This window comes from Physella acuta, unplaced genomic scaffold (genome assembly GCF_028476545.2).
Source record: "Physella acuta isolate Inbredline_101_S28 unplaced genomic scaffold, ASM2847654v3 ptg000146l, whole genome shotgun sequence".
NCBI classification, from domain to species: domain Eukaryota; kingdom Metazoa; phylum Mollusca; class Gastropoda; family Physidae; genus Physella; species Physella acuta.
This window is the reverse complement of record NW_026731665.1, coordinates 144,728-159,029: the sequence shown is the minus strand read 5'-3', so window position 1 is coordinate 159,029 and position 14,302 is coordinate 144,728. Positions and strand designations below refer to the sequence as shown.

At 33.3% G+C, this 14,302-nt stretch overlaps 1 protein-coding gene across 1 annotated transcript; it reads right to left on the bottom strand.

Moving 5' to 3' along the window:
• Positions 1-9,789: 9,789 nt before the first annotated feature.
• LOC131935495 (phospholipase A and acyltransferase 3-like) lies at positions 9,790-12,832 on the bottom strand. The gene is made up of 4 exons (XM_059291894.1): positions 12,600-12,832; positions 10,967-11,141; positions 10,491-10,629; positions 9,790-10,071 (listed from the first exon to the last, which is right to left on the bottom strand). The coding sequence occupies exons 1-4, from the start codon at positions 12,712-12,714 to the stop codon at positions 9,955-9,957; spliced, it is 546 nt and encodes a 181-aa protein (XP_059147877.1). The 5' UTR covers positions 12,715-12,832; the 3' UTR covers positions 9,790-9,954.
• Positions 12,833-14,302: the final 1,470 nt, after the last annotated feature.

The window sequence follows — 14,302 nt, the reverse complement described above, 5'->3', positions numbered from 1 at the left end:
CGCCACTTTTAACGCGCCGCAGAGGCGAATGGAAATATGTAATTTCAAATTTTATAATACTAATTGTTTCCAATAAGTTTCTTAATTTTTTTTTGGTGTATAATGCAATTTCAAATTATGTAATCCTTTTATGGTTATATAGCTACAAGCTTTAGTTCGAAAATCACACACACACAGTGGCGTAGCCAGGATCGTCTCAAGGGGGGAGTCCAATTTTTACCCGGGGACAAACTTTCGATTTGCACCCCCCCCCCCTCAAACTTTCAATTTGCACCCCCCCCCCCCTCAAACTTTCGATTTGCACCCCACCCCTCATACTTTTTCTACACACACACACACACACATATATATATATATATATATATATATATATATATATATATATATATATATATATATATATATATATATATATATCGCCACTGCCATTTTATGTCTTTTAAAAACTTCTCTACATCTTTTTCCTGATTTATTAAATTATTCAATTTACCAATTCAAAGACTCCTACTATGAAATTAAATATTCTTTTTTACATTCGTTTTGTCTTTGTGTTAATCTCATTGTTTCTGTTTGTGAGTAATAATCCAAGATGGAATGATCTGATAAGTTGTGAAAATATATGTGTAATAATGAAATTACTAAGTGATTTTAAAATGCAGTGTGATTGCTTAGATTCTAAGCCTTAGAACAAATTGTGCATGCATACTTGAAGAAAAACCAAATATTTAATGCCGTGAGGCTTTATTTGTGACATGCATATAAATCAATACAAATTTATCTTTCAATCCGAGACTTACAAATCAATCAATACAGTGTTGTCGTGGTCGGGACGGTTAAATGCATGTTTGCTGAACCGAATAGTCCCGAGTTCGATGGCGGGAGATGGCTATTCATCTAGGAGGGACAACCTCAAAATCAAGCAACTGCTGCCTTGTAGTTTGGTTGGACAAAGGCTATGGAAGCATTCCAAAAAGTAAAGCAGGCTGAAATCGGAGTCAATAGTCTATATGGTGCATAACAAGTTGACACTTAATACTTAATTGTATTGTTCTGACACTATAATTAAGGAGAAAGAAGAATGTATGGCAAATTAATGAAGACTAGGTTATCTTTCTAACAATGAATGACAAATGAAACACACCTATCAATCAAAGATTAACTTTGACTAACAACGAAATCAAATTTAAAAAATAATAATTTCAATTTGTGTTGCAAAATAAAAACACATTTGAGGTATTGAATTCTAGTTGTAATTTTAAACTAGTAAATAACTTCCTATAATTTAAGAACCTAAACGAAATTCAAACAAAAGCATCGCCTAGATTATTTTAAAAGTATAACTTGACGAAAGAAAATTATATTGATCTACTTTCAAAATCGACGTGTAGCAAGCACAGTTTAACATAATGACAAGGTGCATGAAGCAGGAAAACGGCTTACACAATACAGCCCGTCGTAATTCATACATCACTACACTGATGACAAAGTTGCATCTCCTCAAATCATTGTAGATCTCTGGACGGTTTGAAAATATTTTTTTCTTAAAAATTCACACGCATTATCGATTCAGTATTATCGATATTAGGGTGGTAAAAATGTCTGCAGACCACACCTTGCCAGGAGCATTGTGTTGAAGACGTCCCTAAACTTTGAGCTCATCTTAAGGAAGATAAAGAAGTTCAATATAGAAGTCTCAAAAGAAGATCATTTTGACTTGGCATGCGGCGACAAGGCTTACAAGGCAAACAAAGAGTAAATCAGTCTTGTTGTCAAGAACATTATGGGTTTTATATTTACAATATTACATTTGATAATCTCAAACACAAAGTAAAAAAAACATGCTAATTAATCTCTTATTAGGAAATAGCAAATTCGGGTAACCTTGAAAAAAAACTTAACATAATAATAATTTTTTGTGTATTTTAGATGATAGCTAATGAAAACACCGCATTGAAATGACAATCAAGATCAAAGAGTATGTTGGTAAAAAAACGACAATCATAAGTGCTTGCTGAATTCACTAAATATGCATTGTTTAAGTATCGCATTAAATCAGTGGTTCTTAACCTTTTTGGAGGTAGGGCTTACCGAACACCAATAGCTTCATATGCACATTCACAGAACCCTTCTTAATAGGTAAAATAAAATATATATGCCTACTCCCATTTAAAAAAAACGAGATATATTTTGACTGGTGCGCAAGATTTACCATCCATAAGCATCACTGTGTTAAAAGAAAGCAACCATTAAAATTTGGTTCACACACAACATAACAATAACTATTTTCCAGCTCCATTGAGCTACCCTTTGAAGCCCAGGCACCTCTTTTTATGTACTTGTCTTACATCTCCATGCCCCGACATATTGATAAATTGGTATTAGACACCACATGAAAAAAAAAGTACGTAGTTTGTACTATTCGACGAGATCTGGAAAAAAGGCTGACAGTTACAAAAGGTCAAGAGTGACAAAAGACTGACAAGACAAACAGCCGACAGAAAAAAATGCCTATAGAAAAAGCCGACATCTAAAACACCGACATTAAAAAGGCCGACTTGACATAAGACCGACATAGTATAAGGGCAATATCTACAAAGCAGACATACAAAAGACCTTCAATCCTTAAGGCCGAAAGTTTTCAATTAAATTTTATGAAAGAAAATATGTATAAATCCAAGTGCACAAAGCTTAATCCCCTCTAAAAATTCATTTGCACTTCATTTGGTTTCTTTCGTTTTATCAATAAATATGGTGTTATTGTCAACTACCTGTTTTCTCCCGTCATCTCCAGTTGCATGGAACGATTGTTACCTTATATGGATAGCAACTAGCACTACCTCTTGGCGTTCCGCTTCATTGCAAGTGGGCAATGATGCCAGCAGCCGTTGATTTTGTCTTTGATGGTTTTCTAGAGCAGAGCTCTGTAGTAACCTATATTTTACGATATATGGATTTTTATGTTTGTTGGTGTTATTGTCTGTCGGCCTTTTTGCTGGCCTTTTCTGTTTCAGGCTTTTATTCATGTCGGCCTTTTGTCCTGACAGCTTTTTGTCGTGCACCCCTATTCGACTCGATGTTAATCAAATAATAAAATTAATAATGTTTTTATATTCGTCGTCTTCATTTTTTATCGAGAGTGTTGGGTATACAGTTAGAGCAGGCGCTAGGTTAGAATTGCTCAACTTTAATTATTGTACGTTATTCAGCTAGGACGATGACTGTTGTCAAGTTCAGTTATACATGTGAACCCATATTGTAAATTTTCATCCAGGCAATTTTTGACACACTTTTTGTACAATCTTATACTTAACTTGCTTAATCTGTTTGGTCTGTCGTCATAAATCGAAACGGGCGAGCGAAATTTCGATCACTTCTAATTAACTGATTTCTTTCAAACTTGGCACGTGGGTGAATTTCTACTATTCTGAACTATTATACGCGCATTATCATGTTTACTTGGTGCGCATTAGTTTTTTTTTGTCATGAGACCCTATTGAATTAAAAAATTTAAAGTACTGAAAAAAAATGTATAGAATTATGTTTAATAACAAGCTGTTTTGTTATAATACACTTAAGTCATAAATACGTAAGCAGGTCATAATATAGAGTAAAGTAAGGGAATTACAAGTTAATGTTATCTTTAAAGTTTACTAGACTACCCGTCATCCTTTGAATAACTGTGGGTTTCGAGAGTCATCCATAAATGACATCACGTCTGTCACTTATCGTCACAAAAAAAAACAAGACCCCTCATTCAAAAAGACGTCACACCTCAGACGTTTTTGTCTTTTCTGCTGAGCATCGGACTGACCACAATATCGCTTCATGTGCTGATGTCACAAAAACAAGTCAACTCTACTTCACCTGCTCAGTGTCCCCCAAAATCAAACATGTTTTTGTCTTTTAAAACACCGATTTCGGCTGGGCATGGGTCTGACCACATTATCTGTTTATATGATGACGTCACAGGTGAAATCTACACCTACCCAACTGTACTTCACCTGCCCAGTGTCTCGCCAACATGTTTTTATCATTTTAAAAAATGATTTCGACCTAGCATGGTTCTGGCAACACTATCACTTCATATGCTGAAGATACAGAAACAGGTGAACTCTACTGCACCTGCCTTGTATCCCGCCAAGTCCCGAAAGGCAACTTTATGATTCACATCTAAAAAATAAATGAATTTTTATTTATTTATTTCGTGATGTGTTTTGAACCCGTACCACCAACATGGTAACTATTACACTATCATCTTTGCTATATATGGTCACTTACGAATAAGTGAAGAATTAGTCCTATAATTAGCTGCAAATTAAGAAACTTCCGTTAGGCGAATAGGCCCTATTATTTCAAATTAAATTATGTCTCGAATTAGCCAATTCCATAGCTAAACCAACACAGATTTTTATATAAAATAATTAATGCCTGAAATTGTTTAGAATAGAAAATAATTATTGGTATAGATTCTACTAATACTAGATCTAGATAGAGCTAGATCTGGGTCTTAAGTCTAGTTTTTCCATAACTCTAGCTCTAGATCTATAACCTAGATAGATATATCCCACATATTCTCAAATTAAGATGATTCTTGAAGCTAAAAAGCAAATATGTATATCAAATATTTAAGGACTAACATAGTTTTATAAAGAAACTCAATAATTAGTTGTGATATGATAATGTTTTTTTTTAACTAATTAATTTTGGTTAGACCTAAATCAAGATACTAGATTTTAGATCTAGGATTGACTTTCTCTTCGTCCGACAGCTGATCTCTAGATCTAGAGAAATTTATTGTATACTCAAATTAGAAGAACTGTTGAAAATTCATAATAGTGTTGGAACCTAATAAAAATTGCAAACGAACGTATCGTTAAAGTTATAGCCGATAGAAATTAGCTTTATAATACGTAAAACTTTTGCATAGGCAACAAAATCTTCGATGGAAGACGCCATTAGTGTTATAAAAAATAAATAAATCATGTGACGTCACTATAAGTAAAGTCATTTTTCTGAACTTTTATAATTTAAGTGGTCTATCTAACAATGAATATATCAATAAATTAATTAACGTCTTTAAATAAAATTGTGATTAATCGTTTGGTCAAAAAGAACATAATTATCTACCTAAATACGTATTTTACAGCTCTACACATAGTGCAGATTCTCACTTGTAACCAAACAGACAAAAAAAAAACAAATAAATATACAAACAAATAAACAATATTTAGTTTTAGTAGTATATAGATATATTTAAAGTTCCTATATTTACTAAAAAATAAATGATTGTTTTAGCATCATTATAAAATTATCTCTGGTATTTGATTACCATTCAGTAGAGAATTTGGTTGTAACAATTTAGTGCACACAACTAATTAAATACATGTTAATGATTCATTTGGCCCAAAAATGGGGTTAACACTAATGTGGTATAAATCATATTTGAAATTAAAACCAACATATTTAATTTTATACTAGAACCTACCAGATTCCAATTAAGAAAAACATTGCAAAAATACTAATAAACTAATGTATATTACATTTAAGAACATAACAAAGTAAATTGATTATATTGAATAGGGCAAACAATTAGTTTGATGATTTTGTCTACGCGAAAGTAGATAAGAGAAACATGTATTTACCAGACATACAACATGAGTATACATGTTTAAAAATTACTTTCAATCACATTTTTCAATTGAAGACTGTGGTATTAAAGGCTGTTGATTATCACTGCTGTAGAAGAAAAATAAATGGAATCTTAGTGTTTTAATATTATTTGTGTTAATAAATGCAAAATAATAAAACGTTCTATCAAGTTTTTCCACATTTTGCCAGCTAGAGCTCTACTATTTATGAGAAAATTTCGAAACAGACCTAAACACTAAAGCACACTTTTCCAACCTATTTTAGATATCGATATGCAACATGTATCAGTGCAAAGTGTCCGACAGCTCCGATTAAATTTTTAAAAAGTATTTTTTTTTATAAGGGCAGGTTAAACACCCTCCGCTACCAATTACATATTAAAGTCAGTGATTTTAGTGATTTGTTTGCCTTTTTTATCTCCTATGTTAGTTACAACTATCTTATCACTCAAAATAGTCCAAACACATAATTTTCAATTTGGGGTTTAAATTGCCCATAAAGTGATTTCGAAATCCACGAAAGCAGATTTTTGTACTTTAATTTTATTTACAAATTGTGTTCAATAATTGTATGCGACATGTTAAAACTAGCATTGGGTACCCATTTCACGTGAATTATACTCCTATATGCTTTTAATGTTATACTTGTTTGGAAAAAATAATTTATAAAATAGTTATTAGTCAAAACGCAATGTGTTTTATTATACGTTGAATGATATTAGTGAAAAAGCAAAGAAATAACTAAATAGCTAAACATCCAACACATTTTAAAAAAAGCATAGGTTACCAATACCTATTAGAAATGATAAAACCAAATAATAGACTTATTAGTAAAAACACCATATTTAATGCACACACTGATTAAGAGACGTAAATGATTCATCGAAAAACCCGGTTGTTCAATTGTATTTACGTGGATTTTTAAAGTAATTATGATGTATGTTTCAGAAGATATTAACTTAAGTGCAGGTTGGTGCGAATACCATATTGAACACATTGGTATGATGACACGATTGAAAGTTAGTGACGTAATTGTGTAGAGCGTTGGTTGCTATGAGTTTTGTGTGTGAGTTAGTCTAATCTCGATCGTCGGTGTGAAATGACGTGTGCTGGTCCATATGCCTCAAGTTGGGAGATAGATATATGTATATATAATAATAAAATGTTTGGCTAGGAATATTGAGTTTGCCTTATCTCTGAGCGGCATATATTGGACTGAACGTGAGATAGCCGTATTGGTTCCCAAGGTTAGAACTTCTCTCCCTGGTATTGGAGATGAACAAATGGTAGTTGGCCGAGTCAAGTGACTCAAACCCTCTCGCACAAACCTAAGCGTAACAATATATATACTTAGTCTGTTAATAATACAGATGGATTTAGAATTGTTTTCTTTAAAGTTAGCTCGTTTACGTCATGGTGTCACCCCACTCCTGTAATAGTTGTCGATTTGTACTTAAAAGACCATTTAACTTTAATTAACCATTAATGGAACTGGTAAAAAAAGCATTTTTCTTCTGTCTATTTCTCTTTTTTTGCCTTGGGTTAGGGTTAGGGTTAGGGTTAGGGTTAGGGTTAGGGTTAGGGTTAGGGTTACGCATGGAGATGTAAGACAAGTACATAAAAAGAGGTGCCTGGGCTTCAAAGGGTAGCTCAATGGAGCTGGAAAATAGTTATTGTTATGTTGTGTGTGAACCAAATTTTAATGGTTGCTTTCTTTTAACACAGTGATGCTTATGGATGGTAAATCTTGCGCACCAGTCAAAATATATCTCGTTTTTTTTAAATGGGAGTAGGCATATATATTTTATTTTACCTATTAAGAAGGGTTCTGTGAATGTGCATATGAAGCTATTGGTGTTCGGTAAGCCCTACCTCCAAAAAGGTTAAGAACCACTGATTTAATGCGATACTTAAACAATGCATATTTAGTGAATTCAGCAAGCACTTATGATTGTCGTTTTTTTACCAACATACTCTTTGATCTTGATTGTCATTTCAATGCGGTGTTTTCATTAGCTATCATCTAAAATACACAAAAAATTATTATTATGTTAAGTTTTTTTTCAAGGTTACCCGAATTTGCTATTTCCTAATAAGAGATTAATTAGCATGTTTTTTTTACTTTGTGTTTGAGATTATCAAATGTAATATTGTAAATATAAAACCCATAATGTTCTTGACAACAAGACTGATTTACTCTTTGTTTGCCTTGTAAGCCTTGTCGCCGCCTGCCAAGTCAAAATGATCTTCTTTTGAGACTTCTATATTGAACTTCTTTATCTTCCTTAAGATGAGCTCAAAGTTTAGGGACGTCTTCAACACAATGCTCCTGGCAAGGTGTGGTCTGCAGACATTTTTACCACCCTAATATCGATAATACTGAATCGATAATGCGTGTGAATTTTTAAGAAAAAAATATTTTCAAACCGTCCAGAGATCTACAATGATTTGAGGAGATGCAACTTTGTCATCAGTGTAGTGATGTATGAATTACGACGGGCTGTATTGTGTAAGCCGTTTTCCTGCTTCATGCACCTTGTCATTATGTTAAACTGTGCTTGCTACACGTCGATTTTGAAAGTAGATCAATATAATTTTCTTTCGTCAAGTTATACTTTTAAAATAATCTAGGCGATGCTTTTGTTTGAATTTCGTTTAGGTTCTTAAATTATAGGAAGTTATTTACTAGTTTAAAATTACAACTAGAATTCAATACCTCAAATGTGTTTTTATTTTGCAACACAAATTGAAATTATTATTTTTTAAATTTGATTTCGTTGTTAGTCAAAGTTAATCTTTGATTGATAGGTGTGTTTCATTTGTCATTCATTGTTAGAAAGATAACCTAGTCTTCATTAATTTGCCATACATTCTTCTTTCTCCTTAATTATAGTGTCAGAACAATACAATTAAGTATTAAGTGTCAACTTGTTATGCACCATATAGACTATTGACTCCGATTTCAGCCTGCTTTACTTTTTGGAATGCTTCCATAGCCTTTGTCCAACCAAACTACAAGGCAGCAGTTGCTTGATTTTGAGGTTGTCCCTCCTAGATGAATAGCCATCTCCCGCCATCGAACTCGGGACTATTCGGTTCAGCAAACATGCATTTAACCGTCCCGACCACGACAACACTGTATTGATTGATTTGTAAGTCTCGGATTGAAAGATAAATTTGTATTGATTTATATGCATGTCACAAATAAAGCCTCACGGCATTAAATATTTGGTTTTTCTTCAAGTATGCATGCACAATTTGTTCTAAGGCTTAGAATCTAAGCAATCACACTGCATTTTAAAATCACTTAGTAATTTCATTATTACACATATATTTTCACAACTTATCAGATCATTCCATCTTGGATTATTACTCACAAACAGAAACAATGAGATTAACACAAAGACAAAACGAATGTAAAAAAGAATATTTAATTTCATAGTAGGAGTCTTTGAATTGGTAAATTGAATAATTTAATAAATCAGGAAAAAGATGTAGAGAAGTTTTTAAAAGACATAAAATGGCAGTGGCGATATATATATATATATATATATATATATGTGTGTGTGTGTGTAGAAAAAGTATGAGGGGTGGGGTGCAAATTGAAAGTTTGAGGGGGGGGGTGCAAATTGAAAGTTTGAGGGGGGGGGGGGGGTGCAAATCGAAAGTTTGTCCCCGGGTAAAAATTGGACCCCCCCCTTGAGACGATCCTGGCTACGCCACTGTGTGTGTGTGATTTTCGAACTAAAGCTTGTAGCTATATAACCATAAAAGGATTACATAATTTGAAATTGCATTATACACCAAAAAAAAATTAAGAAACTTATTGGAAACAATTAGTATTATAAAATTTGAAATTACATATTTCCATTCGCCTCTGCGGCGCGTTAAAAGTGGCGACACTGCTCTACTATTTCTTGAGGTGTCATATAGCACGGTTAGGTGACAAATTGACAAGTCAGAGGTCACCTGTTGGTCTTGTGCTCTGAACCTCGGCATCAAGTGTGATGGAATCAGTCTTAAAATCATTTTAATTAGATCAAGTCAGTATTCAGCATTAATTGTCAGCCTTTTATGGTCATCAAATCAATATTCAGATTCAATTTTCAGCATTTTGTTGTCATCAAATCAGTATTCACATTTAATTATCAGATTTTCAGTGCGATCAAATCAGTAGTTTATCATTACTTTATATAAGCTTATTGCGATCAGACTAGAATCATCAAGCATTAATTGTCGCCTTTCAGTGAGCTCAAATCAGAACTCAGCCTTAATTGTTAGACTTTCAGTGTGATCGGGCAATGAATTATGATCGCTGGGCCTTGTTCTTTGAACTCTGTACCGTCAATGCTATGATGGCAGTCGCGGCTCCAGCGATAAAAAGAAACGTCCCCACACCTGTCGCACCTGCAGCTGTCTGAACCTGTGGTTGAAGGGAACAAAACATAGAAAGATTGATTAAAACAAGTCTTTAACCATTTTCTGATTATAGCAACTGCTTTTGTTTGATTTCAAAAGAACATAAACCTTTTTTTTATGATATTGATGATACCATTTGTTAAGTAAGAAGTTAGTTGAATTATACATATATATATATATATATATATATATATATATATATATATATATATATATATATATATATATATATATGTGTGTGTGTGTGTGTGTGTGTGTGTGTGTGTGTGTGTTTGTGTGCGTGTGTGTGTATGTGTGTATGTGTTTATGTATGTATGTGTGTCTGTGTGTGTGTGCGTGTGTCTGTGTGTGTGTCTGTATATGTGTATGTGTGTGTATGTCTGTGTCTGCGTTCTTGTGTGTGTATGTATGTGCTGTACAAACCTGATCGCTTTCCTTCCTGCCGTACTTGAGATTTTTGACAAAATGCTCACAGTTGTTGGTCAGCAGATGATAATCAGTCTCACCAAGCATCGATTTGGCTTTCCTCAACACCTCTTTCTCATCAAAACTCGGCCACTCACTGTACACACAGATAGAGTTACATAGTGTAAGTTTAATTCATCCAATAATGTTTCTACAGCTGAGTTTATTGTTTGCATTAATTAAAATTATCTATCAGTTGTACTTCAAGTAACAAATCTATAGAGAGGAATATATATATATATATATATATATATATATATATATATATATATATATATATATATATATATATATATATATAAACATCATTGCACAAACATTAAAAGCTTGCTCTAGTAAAGGTAGATGCAATCCATTTTAGTCCATTAAATAGAACACTAAATTCCTCTTCTGGTAATGAATAAACACCCATAACAACGAATAGTCATATTTACTCTTTGTTGGCCTTGTAAGCCCTGTCGTGGCCTGCCACAAAGAAAAAATCACCTTCTGCTACAACAGCCTTGTCCACTGGAACACTGGCCACTGATGCCACGTGACGTGACCGGATGTTGCTGGAAATGCCGTGACCGTTGTCTGGGGCCGTCAGGTGGATCACTTTACCTTTACCTGCAACAATTACATTGTACATTCAATGTACATTTTTTTAATTAAATAGTGGTAAGTCACGATACAGTTCGCTTTGAAATGTTGATTAAGTTTTCAAAACATTGGAAAGTATACATATCCCATGTCTTGCTTGTTCTACCAGAATGTGTTTATCTATAAAGTTCTGTATCTGTGAGGTGGACCAGTGATAAACATGCAGAGACTAAAAAAATGCAATTGATCGTCGTAGCGTAATATTAACAGAGTGTGATTTGGCGCCGCGGTATATATTGCGAGCACTATGCTTTTATGTTTGCATTTAAGTTTGTAATTATGTTCTACGTTATTGTTTGCGTTTAGGTTTGCGTTTGTATTTGTGTTTATGTTTGCGTTTGTGTTTACATTTGTGTTTGCTTTTATGTAAGCGGTTCTGTTTGTATTTTTTTTTTGTGTTTGCGTTTTTGTTTGCGTTTGCGCTTGTTTTTAGGTTGGGTTTAGGTTTGGTTTTGTGTTTGCGTTTGCGTTTATGTTTTGGTTGTGGTTGGTTGTGGTTTGAATTAATTCGAAAGGTAATACATTTTCTAATGCCGGGCAATGCCGGGTATATGCTGCTTGATAAATCACAAGTCACGGCCCTTTACAAATAGATTTTTCTCAGCGGCCAATGCAGGGCATAGTATGATTAACATGATAATAGTGTCTTTAGCATAATGATTGTGTCATTTACATGATGATAGTTTGAGTGACATTTGAGATATTCGGCCTTCAAACCGACCATCAGATTGTTCATGACATAGTTGTACTGTTCTATTGATTTTTTAGTGATTTTTTTTTTCGCTGCTTAGTTGTTGCTTTTTAAAAAAAATATTGATAAAGAAATAAAAAACACAATAAAAATGTATCTAATTATTGTTGATTAACAGTATGTTCTGTCTAAAATTGAAGAGTAACGCGTTAAGACTGATCATGTAACTTTGCAGATTACCTCTTGAAGAGTACTTTTAATCTGATTCTCTCTTTCACACACATATAAACACAGACACACAGAAGCACACCCACACATAACATTTTAACTAACCATTTTTATTTTTATTTATTTTTTCTTTTTTTTTTTTTCTTTTTTTTTTCTTTTTTTTTTTTTACTAACCATTACCAATAGAAATTTCTATTAAACAACTGTGTGCCATAACGATATACACTCACCGCGATTAAGCTCAACTAAAATATATAATCACAAAACAATCTTTTAAAACAGATTAAGACATTAATAACAATATTACTAAAATATTTTTTTTACATTTCATTTGCTTTATATATACACAACAAATTATATGCTGTATTATAGCTGTAGAATCATAATTACCGCAGTAAAAATTTGACATATGTACGTCTAATAGTTAGGTTTTTTTTTGTGGTTTTTGTTTTTCGGTGTGAATTATTTTGTTTCTCTCCCTTTATGACCCTTCCCCCTTAACTCACCTATATAGAGAGCGTAGTGGCTGTACCATCCACGGTCAAACTTGACGATGTCCCCAGGTTTTAAACTTCTAAAGACTGCCTCGTTGTGATCCTCTACGCTGACATTAGATCCCATGGTTAAGATTTAGATTCAATTCCTCTTGAAAAAATTTAATAGATCACAACAGCAGGCTAGTGTGTGATATCTCTTCTTTGTCGAATTTTTTTTTTACCTCTTTTCAATTATCCTGCGATGCACAATAGTATAGTAGCGACGTGAGAATGAAGTGCAGTAGCCTATTATAGTTTCCGAGGTGTAGTTAATAGTTGGAAAAACTCAGGTTATTTTTAAACCAAACGAAACTTGATGCATGCAGCGACATGCTTTACGTGGAAATTATAGGCAAACACGTTATCGGGATTTCCCGGGCAACATACACACGTTAACAATTTTTTTGTATGTATGCGGGTTTTGCTTTTAAACTAGGTTAGGGCGGTTTATTCATTTCTTTTGTGTTGTAGTACTCAGGAAATTTAAAGTTTAAGCATGAACTGGTATTACGTGGAACGTGGTCGTTTGTGATGGTCTCTCTCTTTCTCTATCTCTTTGTCTCTCTGTGTGTGTGTGTGTAAATATGTGCGAACTTGAGTATGTGTTAGTGAGTTTGTGTATGCGAATATGTGTATACTTTAGTATATGTGTGTACGTGAATATGTTTGTATGTGACTGTGTAAGTATCTGAAATTGTGTATGTGAATACGTGTGTACATTATGTGGCGTGAATATGTGTGCATGTGAGTGTATGATAATTTGTTTTAACGTGAATTTGTGTTTACCTTAATGTATGTGTATGTGTGTAAAAATAATATGAGAATTTGAAAGTTTGTATACGTGAATCTCTGTGTATATGTGAATACGTTGCATGTGTGTAAGAATATGATAGTTTGTGTTTACGTCGATTTGTGTGTATTCAACTAACTTAATTCATTCTCTAGGCCTCAGCTTCACCCTAAGGTAACCCAACCCCTGCCTGACCCTCCCGTAGGTAACCCAACCCCTGCCATGACCCACCCTAAGGTAACCCAACCCCTCCCTGACCCCAGCCGTCCCATGAGGGGTGGGGCGCCTTACCTGTGCATGCATTCACTCTAACGACTGGGGCAAGTACAATAAACTGGGGAACTAATTTTTGGCTATTCAGACTTGTTTTTAGTAAGGGAACGTACCATCAAACACACTAAGTACTATTCCTAATTACAGCTATTAAGACTTATCTAACCTACAATTACACAATATAATATTATGGACAAAACTACAATTAAAAATTGAAATAAACAATGAAAAAAGGTCGTTGTACATAATTTATATAATTCTTATAAATAAAATATAAAGTCAACAAATGTACATTTCAAAATGTTCTCAAGTTGTAAACCAGTTCGACTTTTACTTTCATTTCTTGAGTTGTGATCTTATTATGAAAAAAAAATCTAAACCTTTAATCAAACAATCGAGACTTAAACTTTAAAGATTTTTACTTTTTTTAAAATGAAAAATAGTAATGGTTGTGTTCTTGTATGAGTTAAGAGATTGCACGCATATAATTTTGCTTGATTGCATGTAATAAGGTAGGTTAAGGTTTATAATCAAATACAAGAGATAAACAAATGTTGTTGTTCAGACAATCGCTGACATGTAGGCCTACAACCTTGTATGTTCATATGAA

Excerpts from the sequence above, each read along its gene's own strand:
- LOC131935495 (XM_059291894.1), bottom strand. The coding sequence starts at position 12,714 with ATGGGATCTAATGTCAGCGTAGAGGATCACAACGAGGCAGTCTTTAGA. Across the intron at positions 11,142-12,599 it reads CCACTACGCTCTCTATATAG|GTAAAGGTAAAGTGATCCAC; the intron begins GTGAGTTAAGGG and ends TAATTGTTGCAG. Across the intron at positions 10,630-10,966 it reads GCTTACAAGGCCAACAAAGA|TGAGTGGCCGAGTTTTGATG; the intron begins GTAAATATGACT and ends CTGTGTGTACAG.